This window comes from Ochotona curzoniae, unplaced genomic scaffold (assembly GCF_017591425.1).
Source record: "Ochotona curzoniae isolate NIBS_2020 unplaced genomic scaffold, NIBS_Ocur_1.0 contig_78, whole genome shotgun sequence".
NCBI lineage: Eukaryota > Metazoa > Chordata > Mammalia > Lagomorpha > Ochotonidae > Ochotona > Ochotona curzoniae.
Genome location: NW_024466559.1, coordinates 2,432,438 through 2,454,760, shown reverse-complemented (window position 1 = coordinate 2,454,760; position 22,323 = coordinate 2,432,438). Strand labels below are relative to the sequence as shown.

At 47.2% G+C, this 22,323-nt stretch overlaps 1 protein-coding gene across 2 annotated transcripts in view; it reads left to right on the top strand.

Annotated features, from left to right (window-relative positions):
- The first annotated feature begins 564 nt into the window (after window positions 1–564).
- The window catches only part of ITGB1 (integrin subunit beta 1), a 42,785-nt gene continuing 21,026 nt past the window's right edge, over window positions 565–22,323 (top strand). Inside the window, exons 1-4 of one of the 2 annotated variants that reach the window (XM_040992567.1) lie at window positions 565–664; window positions 15,941–16,007; window positions 18,700–18,785; window positions 21,238–21,460. In XM_040992567.1, coding sequence (XP_040848501.1) covers window positions 15,941–16,007; window positions 18,700–18,785; window positions 21,238–21,460 — 376 coding nt within the window. In that variant the 5' untranslated portion in view covers window positions 565–664. Of the gene's footprint in view, window positions 665–15,940; window positions 16,008–18,699; window positions 18,786–21,237; window positions 21,461–22,323 lie in introns of those variants that run through there. The other variant, XM_040992568.1, reaches the window with a different exon arrangement.

The following is a 22,323-nucleotide window of genomic DNA, read 5'->3' as shown; positions in this document are numbered from 1 at the left end:
TTAACTACCACCTTCAAGTTCACGGGGGTAGAGTGCACAGCAGCGCCTCACAGGGTTCTCCCGTCCCTAGCGGTCACCATTCGTGGGACCTCGGAACTCGCTCCTCAGCGGGCTCCAGCGATCCTCCCTTCCCGTGATGGAGACCACGCGCAACGCCCCCCGTCCCCAAAGCGGGGGGGCCTCCGTTTTTCTCCCCCACTTGATCAGACCGGCGGCCACCACACCGTCTCCGGCCCCGGGAGGCCTAGCCTTGCAGGGTACAGGGAAGAGCCGGCAGGAGACGGGCCTGGCGGGGCCGGCACAGAGGGGGCGCGCGTGGCGAGGCCGGGCGCGCGTGGCGTGGGCCTCCTCGGCCGCTCCGCGGGGCCCTTTGTCTGAGCGCCTCCCGAAGCGCAGCGGGCGCGGCCCACAGGAATGCGCTTCCGGAGCGCGGGGCGCGCGAGCCGGGGCGCGGGGGCGGAGCGGCGGGGATGTTTCCGGCCGGGAGGCGGTGCGGGGCCGGCGAGACCACGCCTGGTGGCCCTGAGGCCGGGGAGGAGGAGGAGGAGGAGGAGGAGCGGGAGGAACCGCCGCCCGCCGCGCCCGGGAGCCTGGAGAGGGAAGCCGAGCCACGGGAGCAGCAGGCCCAGGCCCAAGGCGCAGGCCCGGACGCCTCTCGGAGAAGGTGAGCGCCTCAGGCGGGCAGCGGGAGGCTCGGCCGGGCCGGGCCAGGGAAGGTCTGGCCTGCACCCGTCCCTTCCTCGCCAACCTCCCCTGCCGGCTTTCCTCCCTGCCCACGGGCCGCCGGAGCCCCCGGTGCGGGAGGCCGGGGACGATCGCCGATGGGAACCGGCCCTTTTTCCGGCCGCGCCCGGACTTGGCGCGTGCGAGGAGAACCGGGCCTTTTAGCAGCCCTCGTTGAGGGCCTGTCCAGCCCCGGGCGCCTGGGAGCCGGGGCCCTTTGCGCCCGGGGGGCCGGGAGGAGCCGTGGGGCTTGGGATCCGTCGTCCTCAGCCCCTGACCAGCTGGGCGGAGTCCCTGGGGGTCCCGGTCCTCAGCCCGTGGGAGCCGGGAGCCGGGAGCCGGACACGCTCTCCTCCCAGGGAGCTGGGAGGAGCGCCTGGGAGTCGTGGAGCAGACGCGAGGCCCTGGACCCTGGGGAGCTGGGAGGAAACGCGGGAACCCCGGCCCCGGTTGCCCTCAGGAGGCGGCGGGAGTGGCCGGGGCCTGGGATCCCCAGGAGCGGGGAAGGAGCCGCGGGCGGCGCTGGCGGTCACGTCCGCGAGGGTCGCGGGGACCGTGGGGATCGTGGGCTCTTCGGGCCGGAGGAGACCATGATGGGCGCTCTGCATTTTTCCTCGCAAGTAATTGCTGGTGCTGCAAGCGGGCCTTGGGAGCACTCTAACTGGGACGCCAACCCGTTTTTGGCTTTTGATTTCCTACCTGAGGGAAAAACGGTAGTGACCACTCCCCACCCCCAAGCTCCTGGTTCCTCCTGTGTAAACGGGGCACAAGGAAGCCCACGCCGATACTGACATTGACAGACTGTAATTATCTCGCTCAGTTTTGGGATCGGGCAGTGAGCTGGGAGGGGGTCCTGTTGTCACCCCACCTCCCGTTTCACAGATGAATATCCCATGCGTGGTCCATGGGCCCAGGGACTGAGGGAGTGGCCATCGGGACCCTGCTGTGAACGCTTGAATGCAGATGTTTACATCTGTGGGGTAGTTGGGTACATGGATTTCTCTGGATCTGCCTTCGGCAAAGCTTCCACATAGATCCTGGCGGGCGGAATCCTGGCTGTCAGTTACTGTATTGTTTGGGTGTTTTCTTAGACTCTGCTGTGTGTGTGTTAGGCCACCTTTGCAGATGGCTGAGGAAGGAGGTTACCTGTCCTACCTTTGTAAGACTCCAGATACAATGCTCGTATTTTGAAATGACCTTGCTTTATTGATCAGTACTAAACGAATGCTTGGAGAGTGTAAGTGATGAATAGGAGACACGTGAAACAGATTGATGTTTTGCCCCGGGCACTTGGGGTTGGGGGTAAAGCGATTTTGCTTGGCAGAGAACTGGGTATAGAGCGGGAAGTGTTAATACAGCGCTGGTTTAAAACAGGGAATGTGGTCAAAGCCTTGCCATGTAAACAGAAGGCTAATGAACTCCCACCCGAACTTCAACTCTGATTGCATAGACCTGCAATTTTAAGTAGTCCTGATGTTGGGTTTTTTCTTTTAGGAATGTGAAATTCCATTTTAAGGGTTTTTTTTTTTTTTTTTTAATCTCAACATTCTGTGCATGCACAGTCATTAGCTGGAGCAGTTTTAGCATTCAGACCACTTTGCTCTGGTTTTGTAGGGAGTGCGGTTTAGATCGGCTCAGCTGCCGTCACTGAATGGAGCTGGTAGTCCCATCTTGGTGTTGCTGAATTCCCACTTGCAGGAGACGCAGGAGAGATGCTCATGAAAATGAATCGGCTTGTTTACTATTGTGGGAGTTTTCATAAGAATTCCTGCCATTTGTGATTTGCTGATTTGGCATCTTGCTGAGTGAGTGGTGCCTTGCCGGAGGGATTGGAGAAAATGTTTCTGCGTTCACCTCAGTTGGCTGGTTTACTCTGAGCTCATCAGCGCTGCAGGGACAGCTTTCGAGTTGGTTTAGATCTGTGTTTGGCTGAGAGAATTTGGGTACGCCTTGGCTAAGCTCCTGGAGGGGCCTGTGTCCCGCCAGCAGTGTGTTCTGAGGGCTCTGTGCTAGGGAGGATGAGTATGGAAGAGCATATAGTTCATGGGATCCAGGGCCCCTGAGTTCATACGTTGCTGTGGAATGCTTCAAGATAACTAACGAACTAAATATATACATTCAGAACCTTTGCCGCTTAACAATGGTTTGGCAGATGGGTGGGAAAAGGTGCTTTTCTGGAAAAAGTGTGTGCGAAAAGAGCCCAACGATGTTTTGTATTTTTCATTGCTTTGGAAATGGCTATTTATAAGACTTTAACCAACTGAGGTTTTATTTATAAAATAACGCCATGTGACTTTTTAGAGGTCAGCTTTAAACTTTATTTTTGGTTTGTGGATTTTAGAAGGTAAGGTTAATTATACTAGAAGTTACTTCAGCGAGTGCACATGACCTCATCATGAGGTGAATAAGTGTGAAAAAGAGAAGCTGCTTCAGACACACAGAAGGTGTGCGCACACAAATCCATATTGTAGGAGAGCTGTAATTCCACATAGTCCCAAAGCACCCCCCCCCCACCGGATAAGGTATCAGATTATTCACTGGGGTACATAAGACACATTTAGGCCTACTATTGTGAGTATTTTTGAATCTCATCGCTTCAAGGCTTAGCATTTTATTGCGATGAATAATATTGTAAGCTATATTGGTATTGAAGCATATGTGATTTCACTTGCAACTGTGCCTATATTTTAAGTGCATAAATACCTTCCCAAATGTTTGGGGGGCAAAAGTGTGGGAGCACAAAGCCTTGGAGAGCTCTGATAGGACGGGGATGGTTTGATTGGGAGCACACACGCTGTGTTTAGGAGGGAGACTTGTGGTGTCTGAGGTCAGGGAAATAAATGGTCCAGTCACCCAGATAAGCAGCGCGCTGGCAAAGGGAGCTGGCTGGCTGAAGGGAAGGGGGGACTCTCTTGCCAGTGGACATGTGTAAGAAGGGCAGGGGCGTGTTCAGGTGCACAGGTTGGGAGGTTCTGCCTTGGGGATTCTTAGGCTGTAAACACTGACAGCCCCAGGATGCAGAGGAAGGAAGGAAGCAGAGTGTGTGGAGAGCCGGCAGCCAGAGAACGCTAACAATGCTTGGCCAGGGGTGGGTGGGAGAGGAGAAATGCAGGAGAGGTTTTTCTTTGCTTCATTTCTTCTCTGGACTCTAGTTCTTTTGGATGACATTTTCCCTAGTGAGTGAGGCTCTTGTAGGATTTTCCAGTGACAGCGTACTTGAAAAACAAAAGATGTGACATTCACGACCCTCTGCGGTGGCATTGTTGGTGTGTTACGAGAAAAGCACTTGGGGAGGAAGTAACCCAGTGTCAGCGCAGGCCCTGCTGCTGGGTTTCCCTGTAACTTTTGTCCAACAGTGTGACCCCCGCGGCTTTACTGTGAGTGTGTTTGCACTTCACCATGGTCTCTTGATCTTTTTGGGTCTGCCATCCCAGGCCTTGAAGGACAGTGCAGGGTCCAACCTTTTTCTCCTGCCAGCAGCTCATTTTCCCCTGACAGACCCCCAAGAGGGCAGGAGTGTGCTGTGTTACGCTGTTTTTTTTTTTTTTTGAAAGATTTGTTTATTTGTATTGCAAAGTCAGATAACAGAGAGAAGGAAAGACAGAGAGGAAGATCTTCTGTCCAGTGATTGACTCCCCAAGTGACTGCAGTGGCTGGTGCTGTACCAATACGAAGCCAGGAGCCAGGAACTTTTCTCCAGGCCTCCCGCATGGGTGGAGGGTCCCAAGGCTTTGGGCCATCCTCCACTGCTTTTCCCAAGCCACAAGCAGGGAGCTGGATGGGATTAGAACCCGCGCCCATATGGGATCGTGGCGTGTTCAAGGCGATAACTTTAGCCGCTGGGCCACCGCGCTGGGCCTTCTCTGTTACGCTTAAGGAATGCGTGCCAAAGCTGTCCAGCCCCTCTTGCATGGTAGGGCCTCTGCAGGATGCGGCTGCATTGCATGTTGCGTGTTAGTCTATCAGCGTGTGGCGTTTGAGGCACCTGCAAGAGCCTCTGCTGAGTGGTTGTACATCAGGAAGTTGGCCTGGTGCCTGATGTTGAGTATTGTCTGTCTACCTGGAACAGTGTGTGTCTCTGCTTTAAAAACTGAACAACAACTGCTAGAGCATTAGTTGAGGGGGAGAGACAGAAAGTGCAAGTGACCTTTCGTCTATGGCTTTGCTCATAAAATCTCAAGAGCTGAGCAGGCCAAACCAAGGAGCCACTGCTTCCAGCTGGGTCTCCTGTGTGGGTGACAAGGACCCAAGTGCTTGAGCCATCCCCTACTGCCTCCTGAGGTGAGCAGTAGCAGGAATTTAATAAACCAGACTAGATTCTAGGCATCCTGTCTGGGATGTGAGTGTTCCTAAGTCGGTGGCTTAGCCAGCTCTGTCCTAATGGCATTGGCCTAACAGAAGACTGCTGGAGATTGGATTTGCGCTTGGAACAGTGATGAGCAGACACAAGGGGGCACCTGTCTGTGGGACCAATTTTTCCTTTAAGAGTTTATTTTATTTTTATTTGAAAGGCAGAGTTAGGGAGAGAGTGGGAGAGACAGTTCCTCTATCTACTGGTTCTTCAAAGCACCACACTGGCCAGAGCTGGGGTGGTCCGAAGCCAGGGGCTTAGAGATTGTTCTGCTCTCACATGGGTGCAGGGGCCCAAGGACTTGGACCATCCTCTACAGCTTTCCCAGGCCTCTAGCATGGAGCTGAATGGGAAGTGGTGCTGCCGGGTTGGGACTTGAACTGGTCTCCATGTGGGATGCTGGTAGCACTGGTCCCAATGGGGAGAGATATATATATATACATACATATATATATATATATATTTTTGAAAGGCAGATTTTAAGGAGAGAGACGGAGACAGAGAATGTGTTTGATCTTCTGCTTCACTCTCTAGATGGCCACAATGGCCAGAGCTGAGCTGATGAAAGCTAAGAGCCAGGAACTTCCTCTGTGTTTCCAACGTGGGTACAGGGTCCCAAGGACTTGGGCCATCCTCTACTGCCTTCCTAGGCCATGATCTGAGAAGTAGAGCAGCTGGGACGTGAATTGGAGCCCATCTACAATGCTGGCACCACAGGGCGCAGAATAAGCCTGCTGCACTGCTGAGCTAATGGGGCCAGCTTTAATGTTCCATGTTTAGTTCATCACAGCTGCATGTCGCTGTGAAGTTGTGTGTGTGTTGGGGGGTATATGCCATGAAGGTCCGAATTCCGGTGTTCAGCTCTGCTCTGTTTAGCCATGGACATGAATAGAATAACTTACAGCCAGTGCTTCATTGAAACCTAGACAGTGGGCCTGGCATGATAGCATAGAGGCTAAATCTTCACCTTGCATTTACTGGGATCCTATATGGGCATCAGTTCGTGTTCCAGCTGCTCCACTTCCCATCCAGCTTCATGCCTGTGGCCTGGGAGGGCAATTAAAGATTGCCCAAAGCGGGTCCGGCGCGATGGTGCAAGTGGTTAAGGTCCTTGCCTTGAACGCCCGGGATCCCATACGGGCCCCGGTTCTAATCCCGGCAGCCCCGCTTCCCTTCCAGCTCCCTGCCTGTGGCCTGGGAAAGCAGCCCAGGACGGCCCAAGGCTTTGGGACCCTGCACCCGCGTGGGAGACCCGGAAGAGGCTCCTGGCTTCGGATTGGCATAGCATCGGCCGTTGTGCTCACTTGGGGAGTGAATCATCGGACAGAAGATCTTCCTCTCTGTATATTCGCCTTTCCAATAAAAAAATAATAAAAGATTGCCCAAAGCCTTGGGACACTGTACCCATGTAGGTGACCCAGAGGAGGCTCCTGTGTCTTTCCTTCAGATTGGCTTAACTCCGGCCGTTGTGGCCACTTGGGAAGTGAACCAGCTGATGGAAGATCTTTCTCTTTGTGTCTCCTTCTCTCTGTATTTCTGCCTTTCCAATAATAATAATAATGATGATAATCTTAAAAAGCAAAACAAAACAAAACCCTACACTGTGTTACTGGGCATCGTTGAAAGTTTGTCACGCGGAGACTGTTAGAAATGTGCTTTGGAATCAGAAAGAAATAGTTTTTGTTGTTTAATTGTTAGAGATGAAGAAGCAGTAAGAGCTAAAAAGAAAGGTATAAGAGAGATTATCTTTCTTTTGTTTAGGATCAGGCATGTATCATTTGACATGTGGAAGTCCTTTCAGTGCATTTGTATTGATTGAATTTTACTAAAAACTTAGATTTTGTGAAATTAGGCAAAGTGATTTACTGTCATTCCCCCCTTGCAGCCAATATTCCAGTTCTCTTTTCTGTCAAAATGTCAGTGCTTGTAAAACGGGTAGTTGTGCAGTCATATCTGACCGTTAGGGAAGAAGTTGCAGTTTGAGTGAACACATTTACATTTAGTATTACGGTGTTATGGCCGCGTGCTTTGAGAAGCTTGTAGAAAATAGATACTGTATAAAAGCTGCACAAGGATTTAAAATTCTTATGCATCAATAAATTTAGCTTTTAATTCCATTTTCCCACAACCTTCAAAGTATCATCATATTAGGCAAATATAATACAATTACAATTAATAGAGAATAAAATTGATGCCAATTAAAGAAGTATGAGTTAAAGACTGAGTAACATGGGCCCGGCGGTGTGGCCTAGCAGCTAAAGTCCTCACCTTGAACACAACGGGATCCCATATGGGCGCTGGTTCTAATCCCGGCAGCTCCACTCCCATCCAGCTCCCTGCTTGTGGCCTGGAAAAGCAGTCAAGGATGGCCCAAAGCCTTGGGACCCTCCACCCATGCGGGAGACCCTGAAGAGGTTCCTGGTTCCCGGCTTCAGATCGGTGCAGCACTGGCTGTTGCGGTCACTTGGGGAGTGAATCATTGGATGGAAGATCTTCCTCTCTGTCTCTCCTCTCTGTATATCTGACTTTGTGATGAAAATAAATAAATCTTTAAAAAAAAAAAGACTGAGTAATATGTATTAAGTTTACTCGGGTTCTTTATTGTAGAGGCTCTTGGCAAGTGAGTTGATGAAGAACGATGGAGCCAGCAAGTAGATTAGGAGCTGAAGATCGCTATAAAGATGTTTCCTGACCCAAAGCTTTCACAGTCATAATCCTGTGCTATCCTCCTGATGAGCAAAATAAAAACTTAGATGACTTCTTCCTCCCTGCGTATAGTTCAGTTTTGCATGTGGAAGACACAGCCAGTGCTGTTTTTGTTCCTGATTGGCTAGGACAGAAGATCACGACCGGCAGTAGTTTGGTCAAGATAGGGTTTTTGAATGGTCCTACCTAAACAGTGGGTGAGATGGTGCAGTTTGGGGACATGACTCACAATTCCTGACAAGTTGTATGGAATCCAAGTGCCTGTGGTTATCATTAGTCAGGAAGTCCCTTCTGCCTGCATTCACTAGCATCTTTGTAAGCTTGCTCCAGAGTCAGCTTTCTGAACTCCAAACTCAAACACTTGCTAACTTTGCTTCTTCTCATGGGGAAAGGCCAACACTGTTCTTAGAAAGTGTCCACAAGAGCAGCCTGGGTTTTGCTTAGGTGCTGGAGGGACTCACTGGCTCAGCCCTGGAGGTTTGAATAGCTTTGTTTAGCCTGCTTGTTTTGCCATTCCCTAAGGCTAGCTATCCTCCTGCTGTTTTGAATGTATTTTGCATTCTCTTTCTTTGAATTTAATGCTTAATTTCCCCCCCTTGTACTTAAGGCTGTGTTAGCGGGAGAGGGTGGTTAGGTGGTTGACCAGTAGTTCCTTTTTTTGGGTCATGTTGATTGGCTTGAATTTTGTACATTTTTCTTATCTGATCTTCCTTTTGTGCTGGTTGATGTTTGAGTTCTGTAGAGGATCCTGATCCACATTTCCTTGCTTACTTTTCCTCTTTTTGTGGTCTTAATGTTTTGATCACTGGGATAAGATGTATTTGAGGTTTCCCAATTCCTTAAAGAACAAAATGAGTTCATGTAGATTTCCTTCTTCTAGAGGCGATTCCTTCCTCACTCTCACTTTTTGTCCTGGAGAAGCAATACGTGGTGTGTTGTCATTCTGTGTCCCCTGTGCCCCAGTGTTCCCAGCCTTTGCCTCTGCTTAACTCTTGGGCCCCTTGGTAGCTGACCTGGCAGCATGTCCCACTGTGCTCCTCGTGCATGTGGACTGGTCAGTGGTTAGTAGTGGCTGACCTTGCCCGGTGTGTCATTTCCTGGAGAAGGTGGTTAGGGCAGTCACCAGCGAGGAAGATGTTTGCAGTCTGTTGCTGTGTGACTCTTGAGTCTCTAGCCCTGTTACAAGCTGCTCTTGGATTTCAGACTTTGGCTGTTGGGGCTCATTAACTCAGGCCAACAGTAACTCTGGGTGAAGAGGTGTTGGTACTCCTTAGAGAGTTTTTTCCAACAGGGTGAGGATATTGAATTGTAGGAGGTTTCCGGTTCAGACTGCTGTTCCTGGAGTGGTGGGGGACAGGCTTCAAATGGTCGCTCACCTAGGCTTTCTGTCTTCTGTGTTACACAGCCTCTTGTCTTGTCCTCCTCTTACTCATTCACTCACTCACTCATTGCAGTTCCTTTTCTGTCCTTCCTGCTAGAGTTTGTTAATCATTAATCCTTCGATGTTATTTGGGCCATAAACATGTCTAGTCATCACCATACCTCTTCCTGCCAGACAGAAGGGAAATTTTACTTACTCTTCCTATAAGGGGAAGGGTGTTCTGGCCAGGGGTGATGTCATCCCCACGCCTCACCATCAAATGCTACAAAGCTCAGTGAGGTGTCTCGGTTTCTCACTTCTGTTCCCATTTGACCCTGTTTGTGGGATAAGTGGGAACTACCACATAGTGGTTCTAACTCATCAAGTCTGTTCCAGAGTACACCTATTTTTTAAAACTCCCTTTTAAATTTTGTATTTTTGATTATACCATACACGAGGCCCAGGGTTTTCATCCCTTCTGCCCTCCGCATTCCACCCCACCCCCATTTTCCCCTATGTTATTACAGGACTGTAGTCCTTCAGCAACAGTCATAAGTCCATCATTCTGCTACTGAACTGTCATGAGATTTTCAAAAATGTTATTAACATAAAGAAACTGGTGTAAGAAGATAACTGTACTTTCTTCCTTCTTTCACTCTCTCCCTTAATCTCCCCTTCCTTTTTTCCCTTAATTTTTACAAAGATCTAATTTCAGTTCACTGTAAAATCACAGACTCAATTCCCCAGTAACTATAATATTTAAGTAAAAAATAAGACCGTTATTATCACTGAAATAAGCCAGTCTCAAAAAGATAGAGTGATCTGCTTTCTTTACTATGTGGCAGTTAACATAGGATACCAAAGGAGTATAGGAATGAAATGGGTATCTTGTCATGTTTTTAGCTATTGCTTATTACTCCTGTGGAGCTAAGATCTTTCTACCTTTTACACTGATTTCTAAATATTAAAATCCATTATTGGCCCGTTTCTTTTTTCCTGTTTAATAAAGTGTATTAGTCAGGCCCGGTGTAATGGCTCAGTGGTTAAAATCCTCACCATATGGGCGCCGGTTTGTATCCTGGTTTTTCTGCTTCCCATCCAGCTCTCTGCTTGTGGCCTGGAAAAGCAGTGGAGGATGGCCCAAAGCCTTGGGACCCTGTACCCACTCAGGAGACCTGGAAGAAGCTCCTGGCTCCTGGCTTCGGATTGGCTCAGCTCTGGGTGTTATGGCCACTTGGAAAGTAAAAGCGGTGTGTGGAAGATTTTTCTCTGTAAACCAGACTTCCCAATATAAATAAATAAATCTTTTTTTTTTTTTTTTAAGAAAAGGTATTGTTAGGTTCTCTAAAGGTACAGAATTGGTAGGAAATCAAGTACGTGAAGGGGAATATATTAGGGATTTAGCTCCTGTGATTGTGGCAGCTGACAAGGTCCTGGCACACTCACTCCGCATCTAAGTCAGTCCAGGGCCTCGGGACCAGGGTTGCTGAAGATGTGTCCATGGGGGCGTGAGGTCAGAATGTCAGCAAGGGGGCTCCAGGTTTGGTCTTGGAGTCCAGATACCTGTACCCACAGCTGACATGTGAGGCAGGGGTCAGCTTGCCTCTGTGCTCAGAGTCCAAATTGCAGTCCCATTCTGTTTCTTCAGATACCTGGCCATTGACGATGCCCACCCATATGGAAGCCAGGTCTTCCCACCCAGCACAGTCAGCTCTTGCATGCTAATCTTACCTGGAAGCACCCTCACAGGGACCAATAATGCTTTCCCAGGTTTCAAAGTATTCCTTACCTGGTCAGGTGGGCACTATAAAATTACCCATCCCAAAAAGCAAATGCAGGAAGTAATAGTGGCAGTTAAGATCTGGTTTGAGAAGCCTGCATCCCATATCTGAGTCTTGGGTTCAGGTTTCAGCTCTGCTTCTGATTCCAGCTCCCTGCTGATATGCACTCCGGGAGGCTGCAGATAACCAGCCAGGTACTTGGGCCCCTGCCACCCAAATGGGATACCCGGGTGGAATTTTTGGTCCTTGACTTCAGCCCTGCTTAGCCCTGCCCATTGTGGGCATTTGGGGAGTGAAACAGTTAGATGATGCTGTCTTTTCACTCTGTCAGTCAGCTGGCTCGCTCAGCTTTCAAATGAAAATAAAAATACATAATAAAAATGTGGGAAATAATAGTGATAGAACAGACTTGGGATACATCCAACTTTGCTGTATTTCAAAGTGTGAGCAAATAAAATAAAAATAGATATTTTTTAAAGCATAGGGGTTGTGTAGGAAGAACTCTTGTGCATTACTTCTTGTATGGGTTAGTTTATGGAGATCTTACCCTGAAACTTTGATGTAAATGTCACCACTATTTTTAAAAGTTAGGCTTTTCCGTGAAGTGTAATTGCTTAATTTCTAGAAATACAGCATAGAATGAGCATCTCTAATGTGAAATTACAAACTATAAACTGCTGGAGGATCTGAAAGGTGAGGTGATACCCTGAGTGGAAGATTGTGCACCTGACCTGGGGAAGGGTTCACAAGCTGACGATACACTAACAGTCCTGCAGATCGTCTCCTCCGGCTGCCTATGAAAGCTGTGTGTGTAAGGAATTTCATGTTTAGACTTGGGTCCCATCTCTGATATATCCTGCTGTGCAAGCTGGGGTTTCAAAAAGTTAATGGAAAATTTGAATTATCATTCAATTCCATTTTCTACAAGCTTTTACCTCTCCACCCCATACACACTTCACTTCAGTATCCCCAAAGATCCAAAATCCAAACCTTTCTGGTCTCGTATTTCAAACAAGCGATTTTGACCTGTACATGCAGTTTTTAAACTGTCTGCAAATGTAAAAGAAAATGCCAGGTGAGTTAACTGAGTGTGTATTTAAAAGCTTGAGGAGAATATAAAACCATCTTTAACCTTCATGGATAAAGATGCTTGTACTGTGAGAATTGAGTCAGTTGGGCAGTTTTCCTGACAGTAGCAGCATTGCACCCATTTGCTGCTGTTAACCATTAAGATGAGATTGGTGTGTGGGAGGTGCCTAAGATTATTGTTCAGAAGGTGAATCATGACCCCATAGATAAAATTGAACATGATAGAAAATGACCTCAGAGTGAATATTCTGTTGGGAATTGGACAGAAACCTTGTGTCTGTGTTTGTGAAGTAACAAAGTTAAAATAGCTCTTGTTGGCCTCCAGTCAGCCCGAGAGCCCACAGGACCAACTCATCCAGCATGACAAGCTCTCCACATTTCTGCGCCCTGAGTCAGTTCTAACATGATGTTGCTTCCTTTAAAATAGTGATTAAGCAAGCCTTCAACAACTCAGAGCTAATGATGTTCCTATTCAGACCGCCTCTGGGCTCAGGTGGTCTGGTTTCAGTCCCACCCGTGCTAGTTCTTTACCTTGTCTGTGGCTTGGTTTCCCAAATAATGACTCCTGAACCTCACCGGGTGACTGAAAGATATAGATGCTATTATTATTGTCATTGTCCCTGTTATTTGAAGATGTTGGGATGAAAGCCTAGTATTGAAAGTTTAAGTGAAGTAACTCATGCATTCAAGTACTTGAGTCTCTAGAACACATCTCCTATGTTCCTGGGGAATGGCCTGTCTGACCTTGTCATGGAACAGGTCTTTCCCAGTGGGCACCAGGGGTCATTTGTGAAATCCAGCTGTGCCTTTGAGTGATGTCACATGGTCTCTACCAGGTGACCAAGTGGGCACTGCTTGGAAGAGTAGAGGAGGAAGTGCTCCTTGAGCAAGGCCACAGTTTCCCTGCAGGAGCCTGGAGTTGAAGAGGTGCTTTGCACTGATGCTCCTCTGAGCGCACGTTGTTGCTTTGGTTGTCAAGGTTGAGCCTCCAGGTACCCACTCTGAGATAAATACCTGTGTGTTGGCTTTTTCCTCTTTCTCTTGGGTCCCTCTCTTAAGCACCTCTTCTGAAGTCAACTTCAGATAAGACTGCTGTACGCTCATTGCTTTAAGAGGCAAGAGAGCCCTCATGCTTTGGTTCACTGGGGTCTGCATGGTGGGGCTGGGCTGGGGTGGGCTGAAGCTGGGAGCTAGAAACTGGTTTGCTGTGTGGGTGGCAGGAATCCAACCACTTGAGCTTTCACTGCTGCCTCCCAGAGTGCATTAGCAGGAAGCTGAGTGGGGAGCCAGAGCCCAGATACTCCAGTGTGGGTGCGGATGTTTTAATCACTAGGCAGATGTCCACACCTCTTTTATTCTGTGTTGCTGCCATCTCTTACTTTCCTGCATCTCCCTTGCCTGGAGGGAAAGCCTGGCCTTTCCCGGATGTCATCAGCTAGTAAGCACACCTACTTCTGGCCTGGACCTCAGCATCCCCAGGAGAGAGGAGTTGAGTGCTGGGACTGTTACAGCCCTCTCATGGGCTCATCTGCTCTCCTGTGCTCATGTTGGTCTCACCTGGTTCTGGATTGGGAGCTTAGCAGAGGCAGGGGGGTTTCAGAAGGTGCACCTTTACTCGTCAAGGTTTATTGAAGGAAAAGGGCAGTGCTCCTGAAAGTGATGTTTTAGAACTGATAGTCTTAGAATAATAGTAGGACATATTTTCTGTTGCCCAGTACCCTTGTCCTAGTAGCAAGTCTTGGAATTCTGTGGCCATTAAAGTAGCCTGAGTAGTGTCCCAAATGTGACTCCATTTGTGTGGTGGCTAGTCCCCCTGCTCCTGTGTGTGGAAGCTACTCAGACATCTTCATCAGGCAGTGTGTGTCCACAGGGCTCCTTGCACTCATGCCCTTGGAATTGTCAGCATTAGTTGAGTTGTGTAGGTTTCTAGTCTGTTCTAATGGATTGCACATTTCAGGCAGGCCTTAGAAGGTGAACTGCTGTGTGTTTTCCACTTGCCACCCTACCCTTCTGCTGCCATCTTGGATGCAGTCACAGGTAATGTGTGAGCAAAACTAATCTCAAGGCATGACAGAAGCAAGGCTTACATCATCGATGCCTGTGCAGGTTCACCTCGTGTTTCCCTTGGAGGAGCCAGCCTGGAGCTGGGGTGGCACAGGTGTTGCCAATGCGTATGGCACCATGGCATGGGAGTGCACCCAGGAGGGAGAACACTGGGCTCAGAGTTCAGTTAGCTCTTTGTTACTGGCCAAAACTTACCAAGAAACAAAGTTACTTGTTTTCATTAAAAAGCAATGTGACAGATGAACATGTGAGCACGCATGTGTTGTCTTCTATGGTGCTGTCTCTACACACACACACACACACACACACACACACACACACACACCCTGCTGTCTTCTGTGGTGTTGTCTCTTTTCCAGGTGTCTTGGTGGTTCATGTGCTGTCACTTCTGCTCTCCTTCTGTGTCTGTGTGTCTGCTGTGTCCTGTGAATGTGGTGGCATTCTGTCCTTTTTCCAGCTGAGTGTCCATTGCTCTGATGCCGTTGCACTTCCCTGTATCTTCTTGTAAGTGTCCTGAGCGCTGTGCTGTGGTGTGCTTGTGGATGTGCCTATGGGCGATTCCCCAGCAGTTGGGTTACTGAGTTACAGGGCAGAAGCTCTGTGAAATTACTTCCCCTGAGAGCTGCAGTTGGTTTCTCTTGGCCATCTTTAAGCAGGTTTTGTTGAGTTAAAACAACTTTTTTTTTTTAATTGTTCCTGCTCTACTGTAGGTTGCTTTAATTTTACTTAATTTGATAGCTAGGAAAGGCAAACTTTGGTGTGCGTTTCCTTTTTTGGTACCTGTGTCTTCATGTGTACGTAGTGACTAGAGTAGCTGCCCAAGGGTGGATGTGGTTAGAGAGTGCATCCGCGGTGCTGGCCGCTGAGCAGCCCCTGCTTCTCTTAGTATCTGCGCCTCGTGGTTGGGGACGGAGGGGATCTCTACGTGTAGAGTGCTGATCAGTTTTTTTTTTTTCTTGGAGTCTAATGATTGCTTAGGGACTTTGCCTTTTGATTTATTTTTCATTTCTATTGAAAAATCAGATATACAGCAAGGAGGACAGCCAGAGAGGAAGATCTGTCCGTTGATTCACTCCCCAACAGCCGCAATGATTGGAGCTTAGTCAATCCAAAGCCAGGAGTCAGGAGCTTCTTCCGGGTCTGCCATGTGGGTGCAGGGTCCCAAGGCTTTGGGCCGTCCTCCACTGCTTTCCCAGGCCACAAGCAGGGGGCTGGATGGGAAGCGGGGCTGCTGGGATTAGAATCAGTGCCCATATGGGATCCTGGCCCCTATAAAGTGGGGACTTTAGCTGCTAGGGTATCTTGTGCTGGGCCCACAGGCTGTGGCTTTTTAAAAGAATTGTTTTGCCTCATTTTCAGTCCTGCAAAATGTAGAGAATTAATATTCTAATTATTTTACCTACATCTAATTAAAAAAAAATGGGAACTCAGATGCAAAAATTTATTTGGGACTTTCTGCAGGTTTGTTGATTTTGGCCTGCAGAGGATGAAAACTCTTGAATAGTTGCAGAGGGGCCATGTGGATCGGGATTTGTTTGCTCACACTGATGCTCAGCCTTGAGGGTGAGCAAGGTGACCCATGCCTAGTGTTCTGACTAGGCCTCTGGGTCCTCCCCTGGAGCTGGAGAGCCTTGATGCTGTTGGAGGACACTGGGCACTGTTGAAGATTAAGATGCCTGTGAGTTAGAGAAATGCCACAGTGCTTCCTTGGGTGTGACATGGAAGTTATTGTGCTGGTGGGGGAGGGGATGACAATGGCTGTGCAGGTTTATAAAGTCAGGAGATGGACTGCAACGTTTTGTACTAAATGCATTTTCATTTATTCCTTTTTTTTTGATATAATGATACATATTTTTAAATTTTCAGATGCATTTACAACTGATTTTCTGCATTGGACTGATCGGTTCGATTTGCTGTGTGTTTGGCCAAACAGGTAAAAGAAAGTTTTCTCAGCTTTTTATTCTGGTACTGGTGTTTTGTTTTGTTTTGTTTTTAAAGATTTATTTGAAAGCCAGAGTGTGAGAAATGGTGGGAGAGTGAATGTTCTTCGATCCACTGGTGTTCTTCAACTCCCCAAGTGGCTGCAGAGCCATGGCTGTGCCGGGCTGAATCCTGGAGCTTTCTCTGGATCTCCTGTGAGGTCGCAGAGGCTCAGGTCCTCAGGCCATTCTCTGCTGCTTTCCCGGGTGTGTTAGCAAAGTCTAGATCAGAAATGGAGCAGCGGGACTTGTTGCTCGCATGGAACACCAGCGTGTGGCAGATGGTGGCTCACCTGCCGTTCCACCATAGCAGCCCCTTGTTTTCACTCTTGACCGGGCTCCTGGATAAAACTCAAGTGCAGTGTTGCCACTCCCCGGAAGCCCCACAGTGACACCATGTCCTCAGAGTGAAGGGCAAGGGGCCTCCGTGGACAAGCTGCCCCCACTCCTGTCCTGTTGTGTGGCTAAAGGCTGAGCTTACAAGCATGGATTGGACAGGATGACTGAGCGTGCAGAGAGAAGTCCTGGCAGGTAACGTGTCTACAAGCAGATCATGATCTGTTTGTCCCTGCCTGGAGCCCAGCCCAGGAGCAGTGCCTCACTACAGGTAGAAACAGTGGGAGGCTCCACCAGGGAAAACATGTTGGTCTACGTGGGTTACACAAAATAACCAATGACAGCAAGAAAAACAGTATGAGTTGGGATGTGATAAATCACACTAGAAATTAAACAGGCTTATACCTTAAATGATGTGAGCAGAAATCAATAAAAACAAGAAATGTGACAGTTGAAAAATTTGCAAGCAAACACAGAACTTAATAAGTGACCAGTAAACATGAATAATTGAAGCCTTAAATAACTTGACAGTTTGATGCTTTCTTTATGCCTAGTAGTAAAATTAAAATACATTTTTACATTGTACTTTGTTTGAGAGGAAGAGATAGAGGCAGATAGGCGTAATTGAGTGCCTAAACTCCCACAACAGCAGGAGCTGGACTGTGGCTGACGCCCAGAGGACAACCCAGGTACCCAGTGTGGGTTGTAGGACTCAAGTAGTTGAACCATCACCACTGTCTTCCAGTATGGGACATGCATGTTTTAACCACTAGGCTCAATGTCCACTGAGGAGCAACATTTGTGACATTAAGTACTTAGCATTGGAGGTTTGGTGAAATGGTGTTAATACATGGCATGTGAGAGTATTAATAGGTATATTACTTAAGTAGAAATTAGAATGTTTTCAGAATTGTGAAAACATTAATGTAATGCTTAGTATGACCCCTTTTGGAATGTCCAGTGTGTATATTAGATATAAGTGGTTGAAATGGGCGTTGTGGTGCAGCAGGTTCAGCAGTTGCTTGAGAACCCGTATATCATGTTGGAGCACCTATTTCAGTCCCAGCTATTACACATCTGGTCCAGCTTCCTGCTACCACATCTGGGAGAGAGCCAGTGATGGCGCACATACTTGGGCCCCTGCTGGGATTCTTTGCTTCTGACCTCAGGCCTGGCCTATTCCTGGCTGCAGTGGGCCTTTGGGGAGTGAATCAGCAGATGGAAGAGCTCTATTTTTTTCTCTGTCTCTATGGCTTTCATATAAATAAGTAAATCTTCAAAACAAAACAAAAACAGTTCAGAGTGCATAGATAAATGTGCGTGTTCACAATGTGAGTGTGTGTGCGTGTGCAAAGCACTGTGTATGTGTATGGTATGGTATGTGTGAGGATGAGTGTAGTGTGTTGTACATGTGTACTGGGCATATGTGTATGTATAGTAATTGTGTGCCCGTGCATGGAGTCTGCACATGTGAACAAGCATGTGCACACACATGGAATTGTCCCAACATTAAGCAGGATATATTCAAGTAATGAGAAGCTGTATAATAATTACAAGGCATGTTTTTGAAGAATTTGTAATCACACAACAAAATACTTAAAAAGCGTCATATTAAGTGCTATGCAAATTGTGTCATCAGTTTCATTAAAATGGTCTGTGTGTGCTTGCTTCTCTGTCTCTGCTCAAGACAACAGCTGGAAAGAAATAGGTGGCAGGGGTGCAGTGGTTAGCTGGTAGCGGTGGAGATGGCTTTTTTGGATTTATGGTTTTATGAATTTTTCAAATTTCCTGTGAATGAGAACGTGAAGTTAATAATCGGGAAAAAGGAGGACAGCCAGTCCTTGCTGTGTTTAGTGTATGAGAGGCGTGCTGCTCCTTAGGCAAGTTCAGAGGCATTTAAGGACACTGAACAGAACAGAGCAGCCCTGGGTTATGGATCGGATCAGTTAGCGCCTCAGTGGCTTCATATCCCTAAAGGAAGGTCCCCAGGGGTCATTTTGGGTAAGTGTTAGCCCTATACCTGATTGTAAGAAGGTGTAGGACATTTGTGACCATCCCAAATGACAAATTTTGGAATCCGTTCCTTTGAACACAAGGACGTAAATGTACAGAAGGTACCTGGCTTTCATATGGAAGACAAGGAAGACAGCTGTCCTTCCATGGCTTGCAGTACCACATCTGGGGTCAGCCGGTGCCTTCAGTTTGACATCTGTCATGCTCACTCACACAGCGTCACTTGTTTCAATGATCCTATTTCATTGTATTCTCTCTGCAACTTCATGGAAAATGGTCTGTTCATTTTCTTGACAGATGAAAATAGATGTATAAAAGCCAACGCTAAATCCTGTGGAGAATGCATACAGGCAGGCCCCAATTGTGGGTGGTGCACGAATTCGGTAAGTGGATGGCTTCCTGTTTAAAATCTGCAGTCCTCAGATCCCCAATGTGTATTATATAATACGTGATGGCCGAGAACTGAGCCATTCAGCATAGCAGCCCGTGGGCCCTGAGACTGTGGGGCTCTGACTTTTAAGGCTGCTCAAGCTAGCAAAGATTGTCTGCACCAAGACTTACCTTTCAGTTCTGATGCCACCAACTTCTTGCAATACCCTTGTTTGGGTGTTAGAAACTGAAAATTGCTGTAAGTTTGAAATATATATTGTAATGTTGAAATAATGTCATTTTGAATATATGCATATTTTGCATGTTTTAACACATCATTTTAGAGTTACTTTTTCTTTTTTTTTGTGTGTGTGTGAATGCTGGATAGGTTTAGAACATGTGTGATTCACCTTTAGGACAAGTGTCATATTTGTATTGGGTAACTTTCCAAAGTAATTGAGCTGTTTGTTGTAACTTTTCGGGGGTGTGTGTGTGTGTGTGAATAAATTAACTCTCCCAGTGACGTCTGAGTTAAAATAATATAGCATTGATTTGTGTCCTTAAGAACCTGCTGTGGTTGGGATTTGGATTCTATCTCTTCTGTCATTTTTAATGCTTTCCTTGCACAGGTCCTATTATCAGAACAGGAGGTAGAGAGGCCAGATCAGAAGTCAAGCAGTTTATTCACAGAATAAACAACTAATATCAGAAGATAAAAGCATAATTTTTTATCAGGCATTTGGACCCACATTTTAAGTACCTATTTGTTTTTGTTGCCATAGCTGCTCACATAATCAGATTTGTGATTTGACCATGGAAGAGCATTGAGAAACTTTGTTTCTTTACAGAATTTTTCTGTTGACACCTGGTGTTCTCTTGAGAATGGTGTGCAGGGTTGTATTGGGATTACACGGTGTGGGATTGGGTGGGAGGCATTGCAGAGACAGCGACTGCCCTCCGGGTCTGGCACAGAGCTTGCCTGACTGAGGAAGTGGAGGTGGTGCTCGCTGTGCTACGGGATTCACTCAGGCGTGGGATGTTCCTAAAAATTCAGCTTCAGAGTTTTGGGACATAATTTTTAAATGATTAAAAGTTCTCTCAGAATGTACTCTTAAAGTGTCTGAATTGGCTGATATGTGGGAAAGTATAATCCCTACCTAGATTTTGTGCTTTGGGTCAGGAGCTATTTCAGAGCTGAAGCTTTAGTCCCAGCCTTGAGCCATTTGTGTCTTGGTGGTCTCTCCCAGCTGCTTCTCAAAAGTGACCTCAGCAGTGTTGTGTTTGACTTGAACATTTGTGAAGTCATTGTTCTCTTTGTTCTGTTTTTATTTGAAAGCCATAATTAGAGACAGGGAGAGATGTTGCATTCTATTGGCTCATTCTACAAATGGCTGCTGAAGTCAGGATCCCGGAGCTTCTTCAGGTCTCCCATGTCGGTACAGACACCCACGTACTTGGGCTCTCTTCTGCTTGCTCAGATGTGTTAGCAGGGAGGTGGATCAGAAGTGGGCAGCTGAGTCTTGAACTGGTGCCCATATGGGATGCCTGCAGCACAGGCTTTACCTGCTGTGACCCAATGCTGGCCCCTGTTTATTCTTTACATTTAAGCATCTTCACTCATACTTTATGTAAAAGTCATGAAATTGGTGCCTAAGAACAGATATGATTGTCATGCCCTTACTTTTCCCTCCGTTTTCATATTTCACAAAATACTTAAATTATTTCAGAGAGCGACAGAGAGCTGTAATCTGCCAGCTCCTTGCCCAAATCCCTGTAATCACCAAGATTGGGCTGCACTGGAGCTGGAAGCCGAGAACTTAATCTGGGTCTCCCGTGGAAGGCTTAGGCCATCACCTGCCACCTCCCCCAGAGTCTGCGTTAACAGGAGACAGGAATCGGAAGCTAGAGCCAGGCATGTCAGTGTTAGATGTGGGCATCTTATTCAATAGAGAGAATGCCTGCTCCTGTAAAATACTTTGATTTAAATCGCTTCTAAACTCTTAAAACAATAGCCAATACTTAGAAACTTTTTCCGACTCTCAGGAATACTTCAATCAGTGTTAAGTTTCTTAGTCTCCTGAGATGTGTTTATGCTGCTGTGCTTTTCCTTAACTTACAGTTAAACTCCCAAAGTTGTGCTGAGGGAAGTGCTGTGGGGTTTTTGAAAAGGCACTGCTAAGGAAAATTCTGGGAAAGTGCCTGATACTTCAGTACGTAGGTTACCAGTTGCTGTCAACTGTATTCAACACACGGTTTCACTGAGAAGTTTAGTTTTTGAATTCACAAATGGAACATTTAAAACAAACACTTAGGTCAGTTCTTGAAAGAGGTGATACTTTCTCTGGAATGATTTTGTTTTTAAATGAGTACTTTAATGACTTGAGTGAAGGGAGCGCTTTATGTACAAGCCAGGAGTGAGACATGTCATATGCTCCCCTTTTACTTACGTGTTCATGTGTTATTTAGACCTTTCTACAGGAAGGAATGCCTACTTCTGCACGGTGTGATGATTTAGAGGCCTTGAAAAAGAAAGGCTGCCATCCAGATGACATAGAGAATCCCAGAGGTTCCACAGCCATCAAGAAAAATAAAAATGTCACCAACCGTAGCAAAGGAACAGCAGAGAAGCTGCAGCCTGAAGACATCACGCAGATCCAGCCCCAGCAGCTGGTTCTGCAGCTGCGATCAGGTGAGACCCAGCCCTCTGCCTCAGCCTCCATGGAGGCCTCAGGCTAGCCAGTCAGAAAGGCTGAGAGTTTCACAAGCACAATTCTTAAGATTTTCCAAAGGACAATACTAAATTTTTGTCTAAGATCAAGTAAGTTCTTGCAAGTATTAATTTGACTTCCTGGGTTTCACAAGTGTTTATTCTCTTTCTATTCCATAATATAAAAGCAATGTTTTAATGTTTTCTTTCTGTTGTTGTTTTTTAAAATTACTGGAGTTCTATTATCTGTGGCAGTGCTGGAACTCAAAACTTGTGTGCTGTCTCTGGAGGCGATGCCTTTGTGTGCAACCTCCTCCCCTTTCCCCACATCCACGCCCAGTCCGCTGCAGCACACCTGCGCTCAGTCTGAGACACCGCAGCCCGTGGATCCTGTTGGGGCTCTCTGGCCCCTCTGTGCCCAGCAGAGCAGTGTGCTTCCTCCAGGACATGGCTCCTGACTGCTCTCATCTACACCAACGCTTCCCAGGCTGCTTTTTGTGTGTTTCTATTCCCCCACCCCCTTTGCAATCCACTTGTTGGAGTGGTTTTCCTTGAGATTTAACAATATTTGCTTGTTTTTCTCCTACCTGCCTACCAGGAGTTTCTTCAGACAGAATTTAACAGTGGTTCATCTAAACCTCTCATTCTCCTGTTTCTGGAGGGAAGTGTGCCTGACATCTCTTTTCTTTTCTATCCTCATCATTTCAATTCATTTCTTTGTCACCTCCCTCTTGAATTTTTCCTATTATTTGTTAACTAGCCTTTGTGTCAATAATACAATTTAAAGACTATTCCTGAGTTTTCTGAAGTAAAAATAATATTTGGTGACTGACATGCATGTGGTA